The sequence below is a fragment of the Diceros bicornis genome, chromosome 32 (genome assembly GCF_020826845.1).
Source record: "Diceros bicornis minor isolate mBicDic1 chromosome 32, mDicBic1.mat.cur, whole genome shotgun sequence".
Taxonomy (NCBI): Eukaryota; Metazoa; Chordata; class Mammalia; order Perissodactyla; family Rhinocerotidae; genus Diceros; species Diceros bicornis.
Window position 1 is genome coordinate 37,076,332 of NC_080771.1, and position 15,797 is coordinate 37,092,128.

Genomic DNA, 15,797 nt, shown 5'->3' on the forward strand with positions numbered 1-15,797 from the left:
CTTTCCCTCTCCCTGTGTTAGAAGGGCTGCAGGTTGACAGAGCTGGGCCATCCTGATGACTAATGAGAAACCTGGTGACCCAGGAGCTCCATTTCCTGTTGCAGCTTTAGAGTGACAGTAACCCAGGAAGTGTAAAGGTGAAAGCAGCTCCCAGACTGCCTGGGACAGGCCGGGTTGCCCAACAGCTTCACTGCCTTCCTGGACTGCTTTTCCAGAAGGACACGCTTAGGAGCTGATGTGGCAATAGCTCTCGGGGTTTGGGGCTGAGATAACAGGGATTTTATGCCTCAATTTAGTGTGTCCTTGGGGCAGTTTTAAACATGGGGTGTTGGTCCTGGTAGGCGTGAAACTTGCTAGTTGGTAGATTGACTGATTAAACAGTTCAGAAAATATCAACAGGTAATGGTTTTTAAATGTTATGATGTAATATAACTAGATGCTGGTCACAGCAAAGCCAGGTATAAACCAAGATGCTGAGATGCTGGTGGTGGAGAATCCACAGTAACTGAAAATCAACCCCAAAACAGCAGGAGCTTTTATGAAGAAAACTATTATCCTTTGCTGACACCCATAAAAGAAGACATGAAGAAATGGCAAGATGCTGTTAATAAGTGTCATAACATTCTACTGCAAAGCCCAGTGGGACTAGGGGAGCAGAGTCCGACAGTGTTGCTAAAGTTCTTCCATAGGTAAACATAGGCAGGGATGTACCAAGAAATCTTTGAAAATTAAGAGTACTGGGAATTTTAACTATGTTGTGGACTTGTCTGCAGATACAAATTAGAATGAGAGTAGGTAGATTAATGGTGAGCAGAGCTCGTGAGCACCACCCCTCCCCCAGAGTAAGAATTTATATATATCACAGGTGTCCTCACATCACACACCATTCAGGAAGGAGAAGCTAGTTGGCCAGAACTGCGGGGATGATCATCAGGGAAGGGGTGTGGGTCTTCCCCTTGTGCTGGACCATATGTGCCAGATACTAATTCCAAGCACACCAAAGAGTGGGGTTTAAAAAGAAGAAAGAAAGAAACTCTAGATCAACTGGAAGCAAATGCAGTGACTGTGACTTTCCATGGAGAGGGCTCTGTAAGCCTAAAAGAAACTACAAGGAGAGGTTGATTTGACAACTGAAAGTGCCGACCACCACCACCAACAAACACAATTCACAGCGGATAGCCTGGGGAAATACAGGATAGTGAAGGGTTCTAGTCCTTCGTATATGAAGAGCTCACTGGCCAAGAATGAGGCAGACCACCAAAACTCCCGGGTAGCCAGGAAGCCCGGAGGATGGAGCCTTCCAGCCTTCGAGGACCACTGGCAACAAGCAGGAGCCGTTTCTGTGTACGAAGTTGCCAGGATTGGGGCTTATTTTTGTCTGGGTGATGCTTACGGTCTTTCGCTGTAACACAGGAACCCAGAATCCTTGAGAGTGAGGTCAGTGGGAACCTCACACTGCTGGGTGAGTCACTTGGTTTCGCTTTCGGGGAAAATATTGGACAACATACCAAGAACCTATAAAATGCTCATCTCCTTTGACCCACTGATTCCACTTCTTAGGAATTTGTCCTTAAGAAGACAAGATGTCCATTAAGATTTATTTATAAAGGGTCATTTTCATGGTATTATTTTTTTTAAGTTAGAAATAGCTAACAGTATGGAAATGTTCAGATGGTGTAACACGTGGCAGTAAATTATCACACAGTCAAGACCACGTGTCCACAGATGGACCACATAAGAAGAGAGAGTCCCCTTGCCAACCAAGCAGTCCGCAGGCAGGTCCCAGTTCTGTTCAAAGTGAGTGTGAGTGCACGCATGAGTGTTCATTGTGGAAAAGAAAAGAAAGATAGGGAGGGAACGCAGAGATGCAGGCGTTGGCTGTCCTCAGAGAGCGAGATGACAGGATTTTTATGTTCTTGTTTCTACTTTCTGTATTTTCTCAAAATTTTAAATGAACTTATGTGAATTTTTAATTAGTAAAAACACATATCGAAAGGCCAGCAGAAGCCTTCACATTAAACTGCTGTTAGTGGTTCTGGGCCCCTGCACTTAGGCTGTTTTGTGGGGGGGTGGTGTTGGTTTGTGGGTTGTTTCTGTGGGGCACAGGGCACCTTGGCTTGGTGCTCAGCCTCCCTCTCAAGCGCTGCTGAGCTCCCTGCTCCCACCGTTTCTCCACCCTGAGCTCCTGGGGAGGGTGGTGGGCTCAGATGATCGAGACTCAGTTGATGGCTACCTCCCTATGCCCCCTTGGAGGAGAGCTCCTGAGTTCTTCTGCTGGCTGGTCTGTTGGCCACTGCAGAGTGTGGCCTTCACATGAAGGCCTTGATCTCATCTGCCCACCTGTAATCACAGCGTGTGCAGCCTCGCTGGGATTTGGGAGAAATTGCTCGTCAGGCCTCACATGTTCTCTCACTAAACCCGCTAGCCCTCAGTCTTGACACCTGCAGTCAATGGCTGTTCTGTGGGTGCCCCTGTGACCTTCTCTGGGCTGCTCACTCCTCTCTCTCTGGGGGTTTCATCAGGATGTTCTCTGGGTGAATGAAACCCATCTCTTTAAACCTAAGTCATAGAACAAAGGAAATGTTTAAAGACTTGGGTTGATAATTCACAAACTTTCTAATGCATTTGAAAACAAAAGTACTTCATTACCCTGTAATTTCGTAAGTGTTTATCATGCACCCACTGGGTGCTGGCTCTAGAGAGAGCGTGTTGGATGAGGCCAGCTCTGTCTCTGTCTTCCCCAAAGCTCGCGGGGTGATGGGGAAGGTAGGAATTCAGTACGTACCAGTATGGTAGGTGCTCAGAAGGAGAAAGATGGAGTTCCCCTGAAAAAGCTGCATGTGCGTGGAACCATTTGTGGAGAGCACTGCGAGTCTGGTTCAAGATGAGCTGTGTTGTGAGTGGAGTACCTACTGCCTCTTGTACAGGACCCTTTAGTTTCCAGGCGTTCCTAAATAAGCCAGTCCTGTCACAGTCCTCACCTCGCAGTTCCTCTCACCAAACAGCAGGGCTGTCAAATGGAAGGTGGCTCAAGAGTTGCTAATAGCTCTGTGATTTTAGCCGTCAAGCTGAGCCACCAAAGAAGGAGGTCGCCTCTGCAGGGCCCCAGGTGAAGCGAGCTGACGAGTGGAAGGACCCTTGGCGCCGGTCCAAGTCTCCCAAGAAGAAACTTGGGGTGTCAGTCTCCCCTAGCCGGGCACGGAGGCGTCGAAAAACGTCAGCCTCGTCGGCCTCAGCCTCCAACTCCTCCAGGTAAGGAGGCCGTGGCTCTGAACAGGTGCTCCGCAAACCGCAGGAGCACTGCACCGTCGCTGCCTGAGGACAAGTCAGTAGGGCTAAGCGGGCATGGTTTGTCCCCCAGAGATTTGCTGAGTGACTGTGGGGCACTAGAGCACCAACGGCAAAGCAGACGGACGGTGGAGACTCGGTGGGGCTTCACATAGCCCCAGATAAACACCAGGTCAGCCAGGACACGGGTGGTCCAGAATGGAGCACAGGCCTGGCCTGCGAGCCAGGGAGGGGGCAGCACTGGCCTGAGTTGCTCTGGGAGAGACGCCGTGAGGCCAAAGAGCAGAAGAAGGGCTTGAGCCCCATCATCTGGTCAGTCTGTCCATTTCTCCTATGAGTTTCATTAGCAGCTCAGAAACTTCTGTGCACACTGGGTCTGAACAGCCGAGTGAGGATGGTGGGTGGTGAGAGCTGAGTCTCCTTGCCAGAGATAGGAGTACAGACGGGAACAGGGCGCCAGGAGGAGCCTGCGGTGTTAAAGGGCCCAGAGGGGTCAAGTGTGGGCTCAGGGTTCACTGCGTGCACAGGTAGACCGAGAGAGAAGTACACATGCGGGTGGGACACACTCACCTACACACCTGGTGCACACGCCCTGGCTCTGTCCACCGAGGGCCCGGGAGCTGTCACCCCGCAACAGTGAGCACACCAGCTTTCAGGTTCTAAACACCATTCCCACCAGAAGGGGGACCAGACCGCAGCACGTCCACACAGGTGTCAGGAGGTGGGTGGGTGTGCGTGCGTGCATGTATGTATGTAGCCGTGTCATCCAGCACAGTGGGCAGGCAGGTGGTTGAAAGAAGACTCAGCCCCCTGCCCCCTCCTCGAATGTTCCAGGTCATCATCACGGTCGTCATCCTACTCTGGCTCTGGCTCGTCCCGCTCCCGGTCCAGGTCCTCATCCTACAGTTCCTACTCCAGCCGGTCTTCCAGACACAGCTCGTTCTCAGGCAGCCGGTCCAGGTACGTCCCTGAGGCCCAGCAGTTGCGGTGAACTTGGGCACCTCTGGGTGTGGCCCAAAGCGTCCAGAGGTGCCTGCGTGATGGCAGGTCTCTGTCCTGACGTATTCTCCCAGGGACTCAGTTGTTTTCAGAACAGTCTCACTAAGGTGCATGTCCCGTAGTCAGTTCTTAAGTGGAATAGATAGCGAGATGCCAGATAAACCACAGGTGCTGGGAGTTCTGAACACAAGTACATGTTGGGAGGTGGTTCAGAAGCTGCCTTGCACTACGCTGGCCTGTTTTTGGGGTTCCTAAAGTCAGAAATAAGGCAGTTACGGGGTCAGCGCTAGCTCCGGCCACATCCTGTGGAACTGCAGTGTCCACTGGGCTCCACCAGCCACATGTGGTGATTCATGTGCTAATGCAATTAAAATTTTCAAATGTGCACAAGCCCCGTTTGGAGTGTTCAGATAGAGAACATTTCCATCTTCACGTAAAGCTCTGCACTGTTCTAGAAAGATCAAACAACTTGTGTATTTTCGCCGTTGAAAATAGGCAGACTGTCTAGAGTGTTAGAGGACTCTTGGTCGTTGTTTGTGGGAAGAGTCTTTGTTCCCGTGATGAACAGGAGAGTCCAACACTGTCTTTGCTTCCTGAGCTTTCCAGCGGTCAGGTTGCCATGTGCCCACCTGCACACAGACCTGACATCACCCTACCCTGTCCCACCTCAAAAAACCGCTGGCCGGTTTAGTCCCTTTCTGTCTCTTGCTGCAGCCTGGGTGAGATGCCCCTCTGGGGACCCAACTGGCTCCCCTTTCTTTCCCTTGGCCCCATTCCCGGTTTACTTGGGAGAGGAGAGATCCAAGCCCGGAGGGAGGCCACCGCACAGGTGCTTCCTCCTCGGCAACCCAGAGACGCTCACCGAGCTCTTGTGTCCGTCTGCGCCCTCTCCCAGCTCCACTGTCACTTCAGGCTCTGTCCCCAACACCACGCAGCTCTCCCAGAAGGCCATGGGGGGTGTGGATAGTGGGGTGTTCTCATCTCAGTCATTGAACAGAACCCCACACAGACCCCGCACGCAGACCACACACACACACACACACACACCACTCGCTACACAGACCACACACACACACCACTCGCTACTCAGCCCACACACACACACCACTCGCTACACAGACCACACACATGCACACACCACTCACTACACAGACCACACGCACACACACACCACTCGCTACACAGACCACACGCATGCACACACCACTCGCTACACAGACCACACGCCACTCGCTACACAGACCACACACACACACCACTCGCTACACAGACCACACGCATGCACACACCACTCACTACACAGACCACACGCATACACACACACACACCACTCGCTACACAGCCCACACGCATGCACATACCACTCACTACACAGACCACACGCATACACACCCCAACACTTCTTTGGGAGGCATATCACTGGACATTCTTGGAATAAGTCAGCCCGCCTTGTGGGGTCACTTGTCCCCCAGTGGCGCCCTTTGCTAGCAGACATCTTACTCTAGAACAGTTGCAGAGAGGATCAGGACGGCATTAAAGAGATCATTGAAGTTACTGAATCTGACAGTCGAGTTAACGTTTTTAGGTGGGGTGAACCACAAACAGAGTAGATTACATGTGGGGCCTGTTTTCCATGATTGTTGGATCTTGTGCAGAGCAACAGCTGTGGGAAAGAAAAGCAAACCTCTTTCTAAGGGTGTCTAGAGGGTCTGCTGTGGGTTCCGGGGCCTCATGCTCTTCCTGCTGGGAGTGTAAGCAGCACCCAAGGGCTACAGAGGAAGGCACTGGTGGCGGGGCAGTCAGGGATGCTGCCCATAGGAGGTGAGGGGGAAGGCAGAAAAGACGCTGATCAGAGCGTCAGTGATGAGAGAAGCTGTATGTGGCTTCATTTCAGAAACAAGACAGGGGAGCTCTGGGGAAGAAGCCTGAGGCCATGCTGAGACATTTGGAAATTTGGGGAATCACAGTGTGGGTGGTGTTGGCTCCAGTCTGTCCTCCGTGTGTACAGTGGGTGACACTAGGCGAGAGTGGGAAGAAGGCCCATGGCGTTGTAGTCTCTGAGGTCAGGGCCTGGGGCTGGGGCAGCTCTGATGAGGCCAAGGTTACGATGGTGGGAGAAAGAACTGGCAGCTCGGCTTTGCAGGGCCGGGCCTTCACGCTGAGTCAAGGGCAAGGCCGTCCTTGGTGGCCAGTGGGAGAAGTTCAGCAGGAACCTGGCTGCCCTTTCTTGGGGAGTGTGCCCAAAGGAGGATGCTCAGCTTCCTCATCACCTGGTTCTGAGAAACTCCACTCTGGACTCCACTGTCCAGAGCCAGTGTCCCTCATCAGCTTCAGGTTAGCCTGACAATTGGAACATAAACTTCTTAGCCATTTCCACAAAATAAAGCACACTCTCTTCACGGCCTACCTCCCCTTAAGTATGTTTACACCCTGCTGGCTGCCCACCGGGACCCCTTCCCATCGCCCCTCATGCAGCAGGGTTCTTCTGTGGCCCCACGCCGCAGCCATGCCTGGGCACACATGCGTGGCCACTGCAGATGGAGACAGGAGTGCTGCCCTGCCCATGCCCCGCATGGGGCACTGGCTCTGCAGTGGCTCCTCTGAGGAACAGGCGCAAGGAGGGCGTCCCAGGCAGGGATGTCAGGCTGCACTGTCTGCAGAAGCTTCTTGGAAGTCAGCTGGGGCGTTCCTCCCAGCTCCCACGGCAGCAGCCCGTGCCGAGGGAAGGGGTGTGAGGGCAGGAGAAGAAACAAGTGATTCTCCTGGGTGGCTCTGTCTTTACAAATGGCAGCCCATGTGACTGCGGGAGCCTGATCTTACTTTAGCTGTGGTGGTGGTTTTGCTGAAAATGTTGAAAACTTTCATGACAGATTCTAAGTAGGGAAAAAACCGGCCAACCCATGAGCATTTCAAAGGCTTGCCTCCTGTGTGACGTCGTGGTGAATCCCAGGACAGAGGAGTCAGCAACCTGGCTGGGCCATGCCTCCCGGAACCCCACCCGGCCCAACGCCCCTTTCCCAGCACTCTTTGTCCTTCCTGCTGACACCTGAAACTTGTGTCGAAATGGAGCTTGTCACAGTTTCCTTCAGCTGGAACACCACCCAGGCCAGCCCCTACCTCACAGCACTGTCACCTCTGCTCATAGGCCTGCCCCATGGTGCTCAGAGCCACCCTCAACTCCCACTTACAGCCCCCTGGGTCTCAGGTCCCCACTCAGCCCCGAGCGAGTCTGCCCGGTTCCCCCACTAGGCCCTCAGTCCTTTGGTCCCACTGTGGCCAGGTCAGGCTGTGTGTCATTGTTGGAGTTTCGTAGGAGCATGGAGAGCAGAGCCTGTGCCCTTCCCATCCTGCCCCAGGGCCTCCAGGATGACCACCAGCACCCTCCTTTCCCCTCTTGCAGTGTACTTCAGGGAATGACTGAGAACTATCTGAAACTCATTTTAAATCTGAGGCAGATCAGCAGAAACTCGCAGTGGCCTCTGCATCTGGGGTGGCATCCCCAGCGTGCCCAGGCGCAGACCACCGTGATACTCCCTTCTCACGCTTCTGTTTCCTCCCTAGGTCCCGGTCCTTTTCTTCGTCCCCGTCCCCATCCCCAACGCCTTCCCCACACAGACCTTCTGTCAGAACCAAGGGAGAGCCAGCCCCACCTCCTGGGAAAGCAGGGTAAGTGCCCAGTTGTCAGGCTCTCGAGACGCTGGCAGTCTCCAGCCTTCTCCGTCCCTCTCATGTCTCATCGGGGGAGAAGCCCAGTGGGAACTATAGATGGGACCCCTGGAACGGGGGCAGAGGCCACAGTGCACAGACCTGGCCTCTCACTGCCCCCTGTATGGACCTCAGGGCCACGTGGTGATGGCTGTGCTCCTAGGAGCCAGGCGGGTCGGAGGTGGTTTCCCACCATGCTCCACCCCAGGGCTGTGTCTGACCCGCAAGAGGAGTGGCCCTGTCAGACTCCCTCTTGTCCTGCACCTTCATTGCTGCTCCTGGAACTGGTCATATTGATCCTTCTCAACAGCTGCGACTAACATGAGAAGTTAGAAACATTTAGGACTTATTATGCCAACGTCACAACACCTAACATTCAGGGCCTTGGGTGCAGCCCCAGAGTGAAGGTGGGCTCCCCTCCCACAGCTTCCCAAGCTCAGCGGTTAAGGTGATCCTGACACCCCCGGGCGAGGCGGCTCACGTCTGCACCGTGGCCCTGCTTTCCGACTTATTCTTACATTGGTTAGTCATACATTGGTTAGGAAAGAGCCCTCTTGCATGGCAGGCGTTGCAAAGCTCCACACCGCAGAGTTTTCCTCCTGAATGGAATCCACTCACAGGCCTCAGAAACACTTAGGGAATCTGGAACAGCTGTTTAAAAATGAATGGTGTTGAGGTGTAATGTGTGTCTGATGCCCCGCCTCCATCTACACTGTACCGTTTGACGGGCTTAACAAACATGAGAGCACCGCGAGACATGTGAGCCCCTGCAGAGGCCGTGTTGGCCCAGACTTCATGCAGACGGCGCCACACAGGCGCACGCTCTCACTTCTGCGTCTTCCTCAGCACAGGCTCCAACTGACCCTGACACTTTGCTGGGCGACTTGCTTCTGCCTGCAACTGTGTGTTCCTGCTGACGTCCACTTGTTGACAGGATTTCCAATATGGCACTGTGCTCTGTGCTCCAGCTGAACCACAAGTTCAGTGCCACTGAGATGATTTGCAGAGCACTTCTCGCACACTGACAGTAAAGAGAAGCTTTGGGGGCCATTTTCTGCACTGCAGTGTGAAGCGCGCCCAGTACCCTCAGAGGGCCACCCCACATCAGGGCAAGAGGTTTGGGGTAGCCCAGGTATGTGTGTCTCCAGCAGTGCGGGGGCCACATTCCCGAGGGAGCACAGCGCCAGCTCTCAGTTCTTCTCGGGGGCTCTTCAGATGCACCTCCTGTTCCTGTGTTTCAGAGGGAAGCAGGATGATGCTGGGTAGCTTCAGAGATGTTCCGAGAGCTCAGAGTGATGTGGGATCAACAGGCAACGGCATGTCGCATGTGTGAGCTGGCCTCACGTCCCAGTGACAAAACACCACGCCCTGAGGTCGGCTGGCAGGGCCTCCTCTGCTGCTCAGCCAGGTCTGACCCTCCCTTCATCTCATATCACAGAGAGAAGTTGGTGAAGAAGCCAGCCCCACCTCCAGCCCCACCACAGGCCCCCAAAACCACCGCTCCTGCTCCCGAGCCTGCCAAGCCAGGAGACCCTCGGGAAGCCAGGAGGAGGGAGCGGCAAGCCAGGACCCCCCCCAGGAGGTGAGCGCACTGGCTCTCGGGGATCCTTGTGGGCATTTCCACATCTTTGGTGCCAGAGCTGGTGGGGACCGGGCGGGGGCCCCTCCCAGATAAAGTGGCCGAGACCGTGGAACCCTTCTGTCCCTGACTTGTGTAGCTTTAGCAGCCAGGTCACCTCGCTGAGCCTCAGTTTCCCCTTGAGCATGATGGGAGGTGTGAGCCCATCCCTCCGCTCCACCTGAGGAGAGAAGGTGCAGTTGTGAGGGACACAGGCACTCCCTCGACACCCAGAATCTTCCCTGGACGGAGCCAGGGTGGAGTGGGGATGCTGATGAGAAAGAGCTGCACTTACTCTAGAGCCCCCCACTTCTGAGTCAGTACAAGTCCCTGACTGAACATTTGTCTCAGGCCAGTGGGGAGCCTGGTTCTGTGGGGAGGCTGGGCCCGTATGCTGGCTCTGCAGAGACTGTGAGTGGGGGATTTTGGGTTCTGTTGCAGGCGGACCATCAGTGGCAGCGGCAGTGGCAGCAGCTACAGCGGCTCTAGTTCCAGATCAAGGTCATTGTCAGCATGTCGCTGGTCCCATCAGCTTCCAACTCTGTTCCTTCTTCCCAGTCAGGGTCCAGGAAGCCCTGGAAGAGGCCACCTCAAGTGTGGGTGTCCTTCTCCCTCAGGCAGCCTGTGGCCCACTACCTGCAGTCCCACCCGTCCGAGCTGCTGGTGAGGAGCAGCATGGGCTGGCTGTCTCAGGTCAGATGGAGAGAACAGACTGACGCTCACGTAGTCGGCAGGCCTCCTCCCGACGGCTCCAAGCACAGGGAGCGGCCTGGACACCTTCTGTCCCAGGAGCACATCAACGGGCTGGAGGAAGCCAGGGCACTTGAGCCCAACAGGACCGAGAGAGGCTGCACGGAGGCCTCCACCCTCTCCTCGTACGGAAGGCTGGGTCCTGCCCCAGCCTCAGTGCCCGAGGCAGCCAGGGGACAGCAGATTAAAAAAAAATCGGAGAAAAGAATAAGTAGAAAAGAGTTCTGCTGTTTAGTTGTTTAAAACAACCAGTCCTTAGATTCCTTGAATCTAACTTCCTCTTTCATTTTCAGGAGGCAGGTTTTTTACATTTGCCCAAATCTTTCTAAATGCATTTAAAGTCCTAACCTTTAAAAACAAAATGGGGCTCTCCTTTCCCCTCTCCCCCCGATCCACGCATCTGACAACTTTAGGAAACGGTGGTTGGTGTTTCCTCTGCGTGTAAGAGGCTGACGTGGCCGTGTTGTGCCTTTCAAGTGCTCTGTAGCATGAGCTGTGCCAGAACAGGACCTATGAGCTTGGCGTCACGTCCGAGCTCCCCTGAGACACGTGGGGTTTGGGCGTGTCTGTCTAGTGTCTGGCCTTACTGCAGGCTGAAGCCCTCTCCTTTTGTCGTGCATCATTAACTGACACTCAATTCTGTCGTCACCAACTCTGGGGTCACACCTAGTCGTATGTCCCTGCCCAGCAAACAGCACGGCCGCTCATTAGTACAAGGGGGCCTCGACTTGGTGATGTGGACGTCCCTTCACTGTGTGGCACCTTTAATAAACTACCCAGAGCCCCCCATGAAATATCAGGCTTGGTGGCTACAAGTTCCTTAAAAGTGGAAATTTAGGGAAATTTAAAAGTAGAAATTTAGGCAAAGTGGACCTAGAAACCCAATGCTGGCCCCATGGCCTCCAGCCCCGGCCCGTCTCCCAATCGGGCTACGTGGACACAAATGTGCTCGTGTGTGTCCAGGTCCCTGAGCGTGAGCAGCGTCTCCTCGGTGTCCAGCGCCACGTCGAGTAGCAGCTCAGTGCACAGCGTGGACTCAGACGACATGTACGCAGACCTGGCCAGCCCCGTGTCCTCGGCCAGCTCGCGGTCCCCCACCCCAGCCCAGACCAAGAAGGAGAAAGGTACAGGGACTGCTTGTGGCTCCAGAGGAGGGCGACCCTTGGTGGAAAGAGGCTGTGTGTGGAGCCTCCCCAGTGCTGTCACCATGCATGCGTCCCTCCCCCAGGTGGCACACAGGAGGCTGCCATGCCGTGACGGTAACTGTTTCTTGTTGGCAGGAAAATCTAAAAAAGAAGATGGTGTTAAAGAGGAGAAACGGAAAAGGGATTCGTCAACACAACCGCCGAAGTCCTCGAAACCTTCTGCAGGCGGTAAATCCTCCCAGCAGCCCACGACCCCCCAGCAGGCGCCCCCTGGGCAGCTCCAACAGGGAGCCTTCATGGCCCACAAGGAGATCAAGTTGACGCTGCTGAACAAGGTGAGGCCTTGGGCACTGCTGGTGGGACCCCGGGGAGCCCACACCTCAGGTTGTTCTGCTCCTGGAGGCCAGTTTGCTCCTGGGATTGAAACCAAGTCGGGGCCAGCAAGTAGCCTTTTGCGCCTTCACCCCTGCTTGTCCTCCTGCCCTGGTGCACAGCCTCCTGGGAAGTGGAGGGACATGTGGGTACAGGGTAGATGTGCCTCCATCGCACATTCTGGGAATCAAGCATCCGGGGCTGTGGGTACGCTCCCTGTCCACGAGGACGTGTGTCCTTGGCCCTTCTCCGTGTGCCTGGACCTGGCCAGTCCACACAGCAGCACTGGGACAGACAGCAAAGCAGGTTTGGCCTCTGTGAGTTGACGTCCTCAAGGCCATGGGACTCGAGGATGAGAGGCCAAGTCCACTGGAGCCCTGTCCCGGCTAGTGGCCCCCTCAGCGAGTGCAGCATCTCTGCAGGCACCTTTGCTACAGAGAATGAAGGCCCCAAAACCGAGGGGCCGTGGGAGCACAGAGCCGGTGTGGGTGTGAGGATGCCCTGCTCTGCTCCCCACGCTGTGCGTGTTCGCCTGGAGCAGCGCCAGCCAGGCTGTCCTCAGGGTGCTCCTACATCATTTCAGGCGGCTGATAAAGGGAGCAGGAAGCGATACGAACCCTCTGACAAGGACAGGCAGAGTCCTCCCCCAGCCAAGCGGGCTACCACGTCCCCGGAACGAGGTGAGCCCTGCGCTGGAGCCCCGGCCCTCCCCAGGGGCCTCGCCAGAGGGACTAGGCCCCCAAGGGACTTATGATCACATGGGTTCTATCTACCAATATTTATGGTATTAGAAGTTAAAACTAACAAAAATTGCTTAATATTTATTTGTTTTAAAATAACAGCAATAAACTACTCTATTTTAACACAGATAACATTTTTTATGAAAAATAACCATATCTTCTGAAACAGAAATTAGCAGGAGTGGCATTGGTTTTTTCTTTTTCATAAATCTCTTTGATGTCTGGCTGACAGACGCCAGCCAGATTCCCATCTTTTGTGATGGCACAAACCCTGGGCATGCGAGGACAAGAGTGCAGGGGCAGGTGGTATCTTGGTGTCGCTGTGAGAACAGTCTGACCACCCGGACCCCACCGTCTGCTGATCACATCTCAAGCACCACTGGCCCAGGCGCAGACGGAGCACCTTCCAGCTGCTATAATGAGCAATTTGTACAGCCGTCTCCTCCCCAGATAGAGGGCAGGTGGGGGTGCAGGGCCTGGGGTCCCCCCCCGGCACGGCGTGGGCTGAGAGCCTCCACCAGGCACTGACCACCCACTGCCCGCCCCTGGGGACCCTGCCCGCCCGGTGGCAGTGTGGCATACATGCCTGATTTCTGGGTTCACTTTTGTTTTTTAAACTGCCTTGCTTTTGTGTTCCCCATTTGAAGACTCGTATGATGAGTTTTTTCAAACCTAGGACAGAGTGGGGTGTTTCCTTTGGACGACAAGAGCGCCATGGCCTGTTTGGACCCTCGCTCAGGAACCTGGAACCCAAATCTGACCTCAGCCTGGGTGGTTTTACAGTACAGTCAGTGCTCCCCTCCCCTTGCACTGGCTCAGCCCTTTTGCCTTCTGTGACGTGGGGCAGCTGCGCTGAGCTGCCTCAACTCTTTGGAACAGGGTCTCTGGCGCCAGTGAGGCCTCCCCATCCCTGTCCATGCCACCAGCCCTTGTGTCCTGGCCCTCCTGTAACCAGGACCCTGGTCTTACTTGTCCCTTGTCACCCAGGTTCTCGGGACCGCAAGTCAGGTGGGAGACTTGGCTCCCCGAAGCCAGAGCGGCAGAGAGGACAGAATTCCAAAGCACTGGTGGCCCCCTCAGACAGGTGAGTGTCCTGCCTGGGCCCTGAGCATGACACGGGGAGGGCTGGCCAAGCTTCCCTCCCCAGGTGGAGGCCCCAGCCTGCAAGATGAGCCGAGGTGCAGGCCCAGATGCAGCGGGAAGGTTGTACTCAGCTTAGGTCTGGAGGCAAGAGAGCGGCTTGGTCCACCTCTTCTTCTGCCCTAGCAGTGGGCCCTAGAATTCAGAATGGCCCAGGGTGCTTGGCTCATGGGCCTAGGGGCGGGTGGGGGAATGGTTGCAGCTCTTTCCTGTCGGGCACAGGAAGTAGGAGCGTAGGTTTCCTTTTCTCAGGAAGTGGGTTCCGAGGGCGGGCACATGACTGGGTTAGCTGTGCCACCTGCCACACACACCCCTCCCTCAGCCCACAGTGCTGCTTGAAGCTGGGGTTTGGCCTGGGGGAACCCCACATCCTCAGGGCTCCTCCTAAGTCAGCAGTGAGGGGTCTGTCACACCACAGAGCAAGATCGCATCCAAGGACCAGAAGCAGGAGGGACAGGTTAACGTGGTGCCAGGCGAGCCCCGGACGCTGTGCCCCTTTCACCTCCCAGTCTCTGCTCCACAGATGAGGGGGGCTACACCCAACAGGCCAGAACGGGTGTTGTTCACGGGAGGGGGTGCCTTCCAGCCAGCAAGTACAGCTTCTGGGGCCCAGGCCCAGGGCTGGGCCTTGTGTCCCCCGCCCAGTGGGAGGCTCATAGCAAAGGGGGAGAGGCTCTCCGACCCCTAACCGCCTTCTGCCCCCGCAGGAAGCGCCAGCTGTCACCGCAGTCCAAGAGCTCTAGCAAGGTCACGAGTGTGCCCGGCAAAGCCTCAGACACCAGCACTGCCGCCACCACCACCGGCACCAAGTCAGGAAAGGCCAGCACGCTGTCGCGGCGAGAGGAGCTCCTGAAGCAGCTCAAAGCCGTGGAGGACGCCATCGCACGCAAGCGGGCCAAGATCCCCGGGAAGGTGTAGGCTGGCTGGCTCCCACGAGGGGAGAGACTCGCCTGTTTTTATAATAGGGTAAGCGCAGCCATTTTGGATTTTGCAGTTAATGTCTTATTTTGGCTGTGATTCTTTTTAAAAATTAAAAAAAAGTTCCTCAGCTGGAAAAAAAGCCACACACACACAATGAAGTTGACGCTGAATCCCAGCCTTCTCCTGACCAGACGGAACAGTCCCTCCCAGAGCAGAAGTCCCACCAGGCAGGCAGGCCGGCAGCACCGGCGAGGATGCGGCACCAATTGTACATCACTTCTCAGTCCCGGACGCCCAGTTCGCCTGCCCTCCTTTCCCCCTCCGTCGTCTTGTCCTCCCTCTGCGCGTGCCGTGTTCCACCCCTCTGCGTCCTCACTGTCAGCAGGAACAGATCAGAGCACCGAGTGCTTCTGCGCAGCCTCTTCCCAGCTGCCTGGCCCCAGGATCAGAAAATATATATATTCTTGACTGAAGTCTGATCGGGAAACCTTTCCTGTCTTTTATTTTAAGCATCAAATTGTTTTAGTTGATTTAAAAAGGAAAAAAAATACATAAAAGACCAAAAAAAAAGGCCAAGGGTATTGTTGGGCGTCTGTCTATGTCGAGGGTCTTTTTTTTGAGGGGTCTCCTAAAATAAAATATTTTGATAAGCAGCTGTCTTGCCCTGGCGGTGATGTTCGCATGTGCCTCGGCCCACGATGCTTGCTGGGCCTGCCTGGCGTTGAGGGCCCCCGGCTCATGGAGGTGAGGACACAGGGTCCCGCTGGGAGGCCCCCAGGAGAGGCCCTCCAAGCTGCCAGCACAGGGGTTCCACCCTCCAGCCCCAGCCCGTGGAGCACTGTGCCTCGTCTTCCTCTTCCTCATGGTGGAACAGGCCCTGGCGGGGCTTCGTGAATGCTGGAGCCCCTCCCACATGCGCCGGTGCTGCCTTCCCAGCAGCGGGCCCTGGGCCGGAGAAGTCAGCAAGGACGCTCCTCGGGCCAGGCCAACCCCAAGCCCAAAAGCCAGTTTTTCACGCAGTGCCACAGACATACTGTCCAGTCCCCACACAGGTAGGCCCAGGGTCACCGCCATCTCCCTGCAGAGCGGAAATGAGCCGTCAGCAGCTGGATCGCTGCC

At 55.4% G+C, this 15,797-nt stretch overlaps 1 protein-coding gene across 2 annotated transcripts in view; it reads left to right on the forward strand.

Moving 5' to 3' along the window:
• ZC3H18 (zinc finger CCCH-type containing 18) overlaps positions 1 to 14,915 on the forward strand; it is a 63,576-nt gene extending 48,661 nt beyond the window's left edge. For both annotated transcript variants that reach the window (XM_058528450.1, XM_058528451.1), the window contains 10 exons: positions 3,061 to 3,252; positions 4,123 to 4,248; positions 7,849 to 7,953; positions 9,431 to 9,574; positions 10,052 to 10,111; positions 11,324 to 11,484; positions 11,641 to 11,840; positions 12,461 to 12,557; positions 13,605 to 13,701; positions 14,465 to 14,915. In XM_058528450.1, coding sequence (XP_058384433.1) covers positions 3,061 to 3,252; positions 4,123 to 4,248; positions 7,849 to 7,953; positions 9,431 to 9,574; positions 10,052 to 10,111; positions 11,324 to 11,484; positions 11,641 to 11,840; positions 12,461 to 12,557; positions 13,605 to 13,701; positions 14,465 to 14,675 — 1,393 coding nt within the window. In that variant the 3' untranslated portion in view covers positions 14,676 to 14,915. The remainder of the gene's footprint in view (positions 1 to 3,060; positions 3,253 to 4,122; positions 4,249 to 7,848; positions 7,954 to 9,430; positions 9,575 to 10,051; positions 10,112 to 11,323; positions 11,485 to 11,640; positions 11,841 to 12,460; positions 12,558 to 13,604; positions 13,702 to 14,464) is intronic.
• Positions 14,916 to 15,797: the final 882 nt, after the last annotated feature.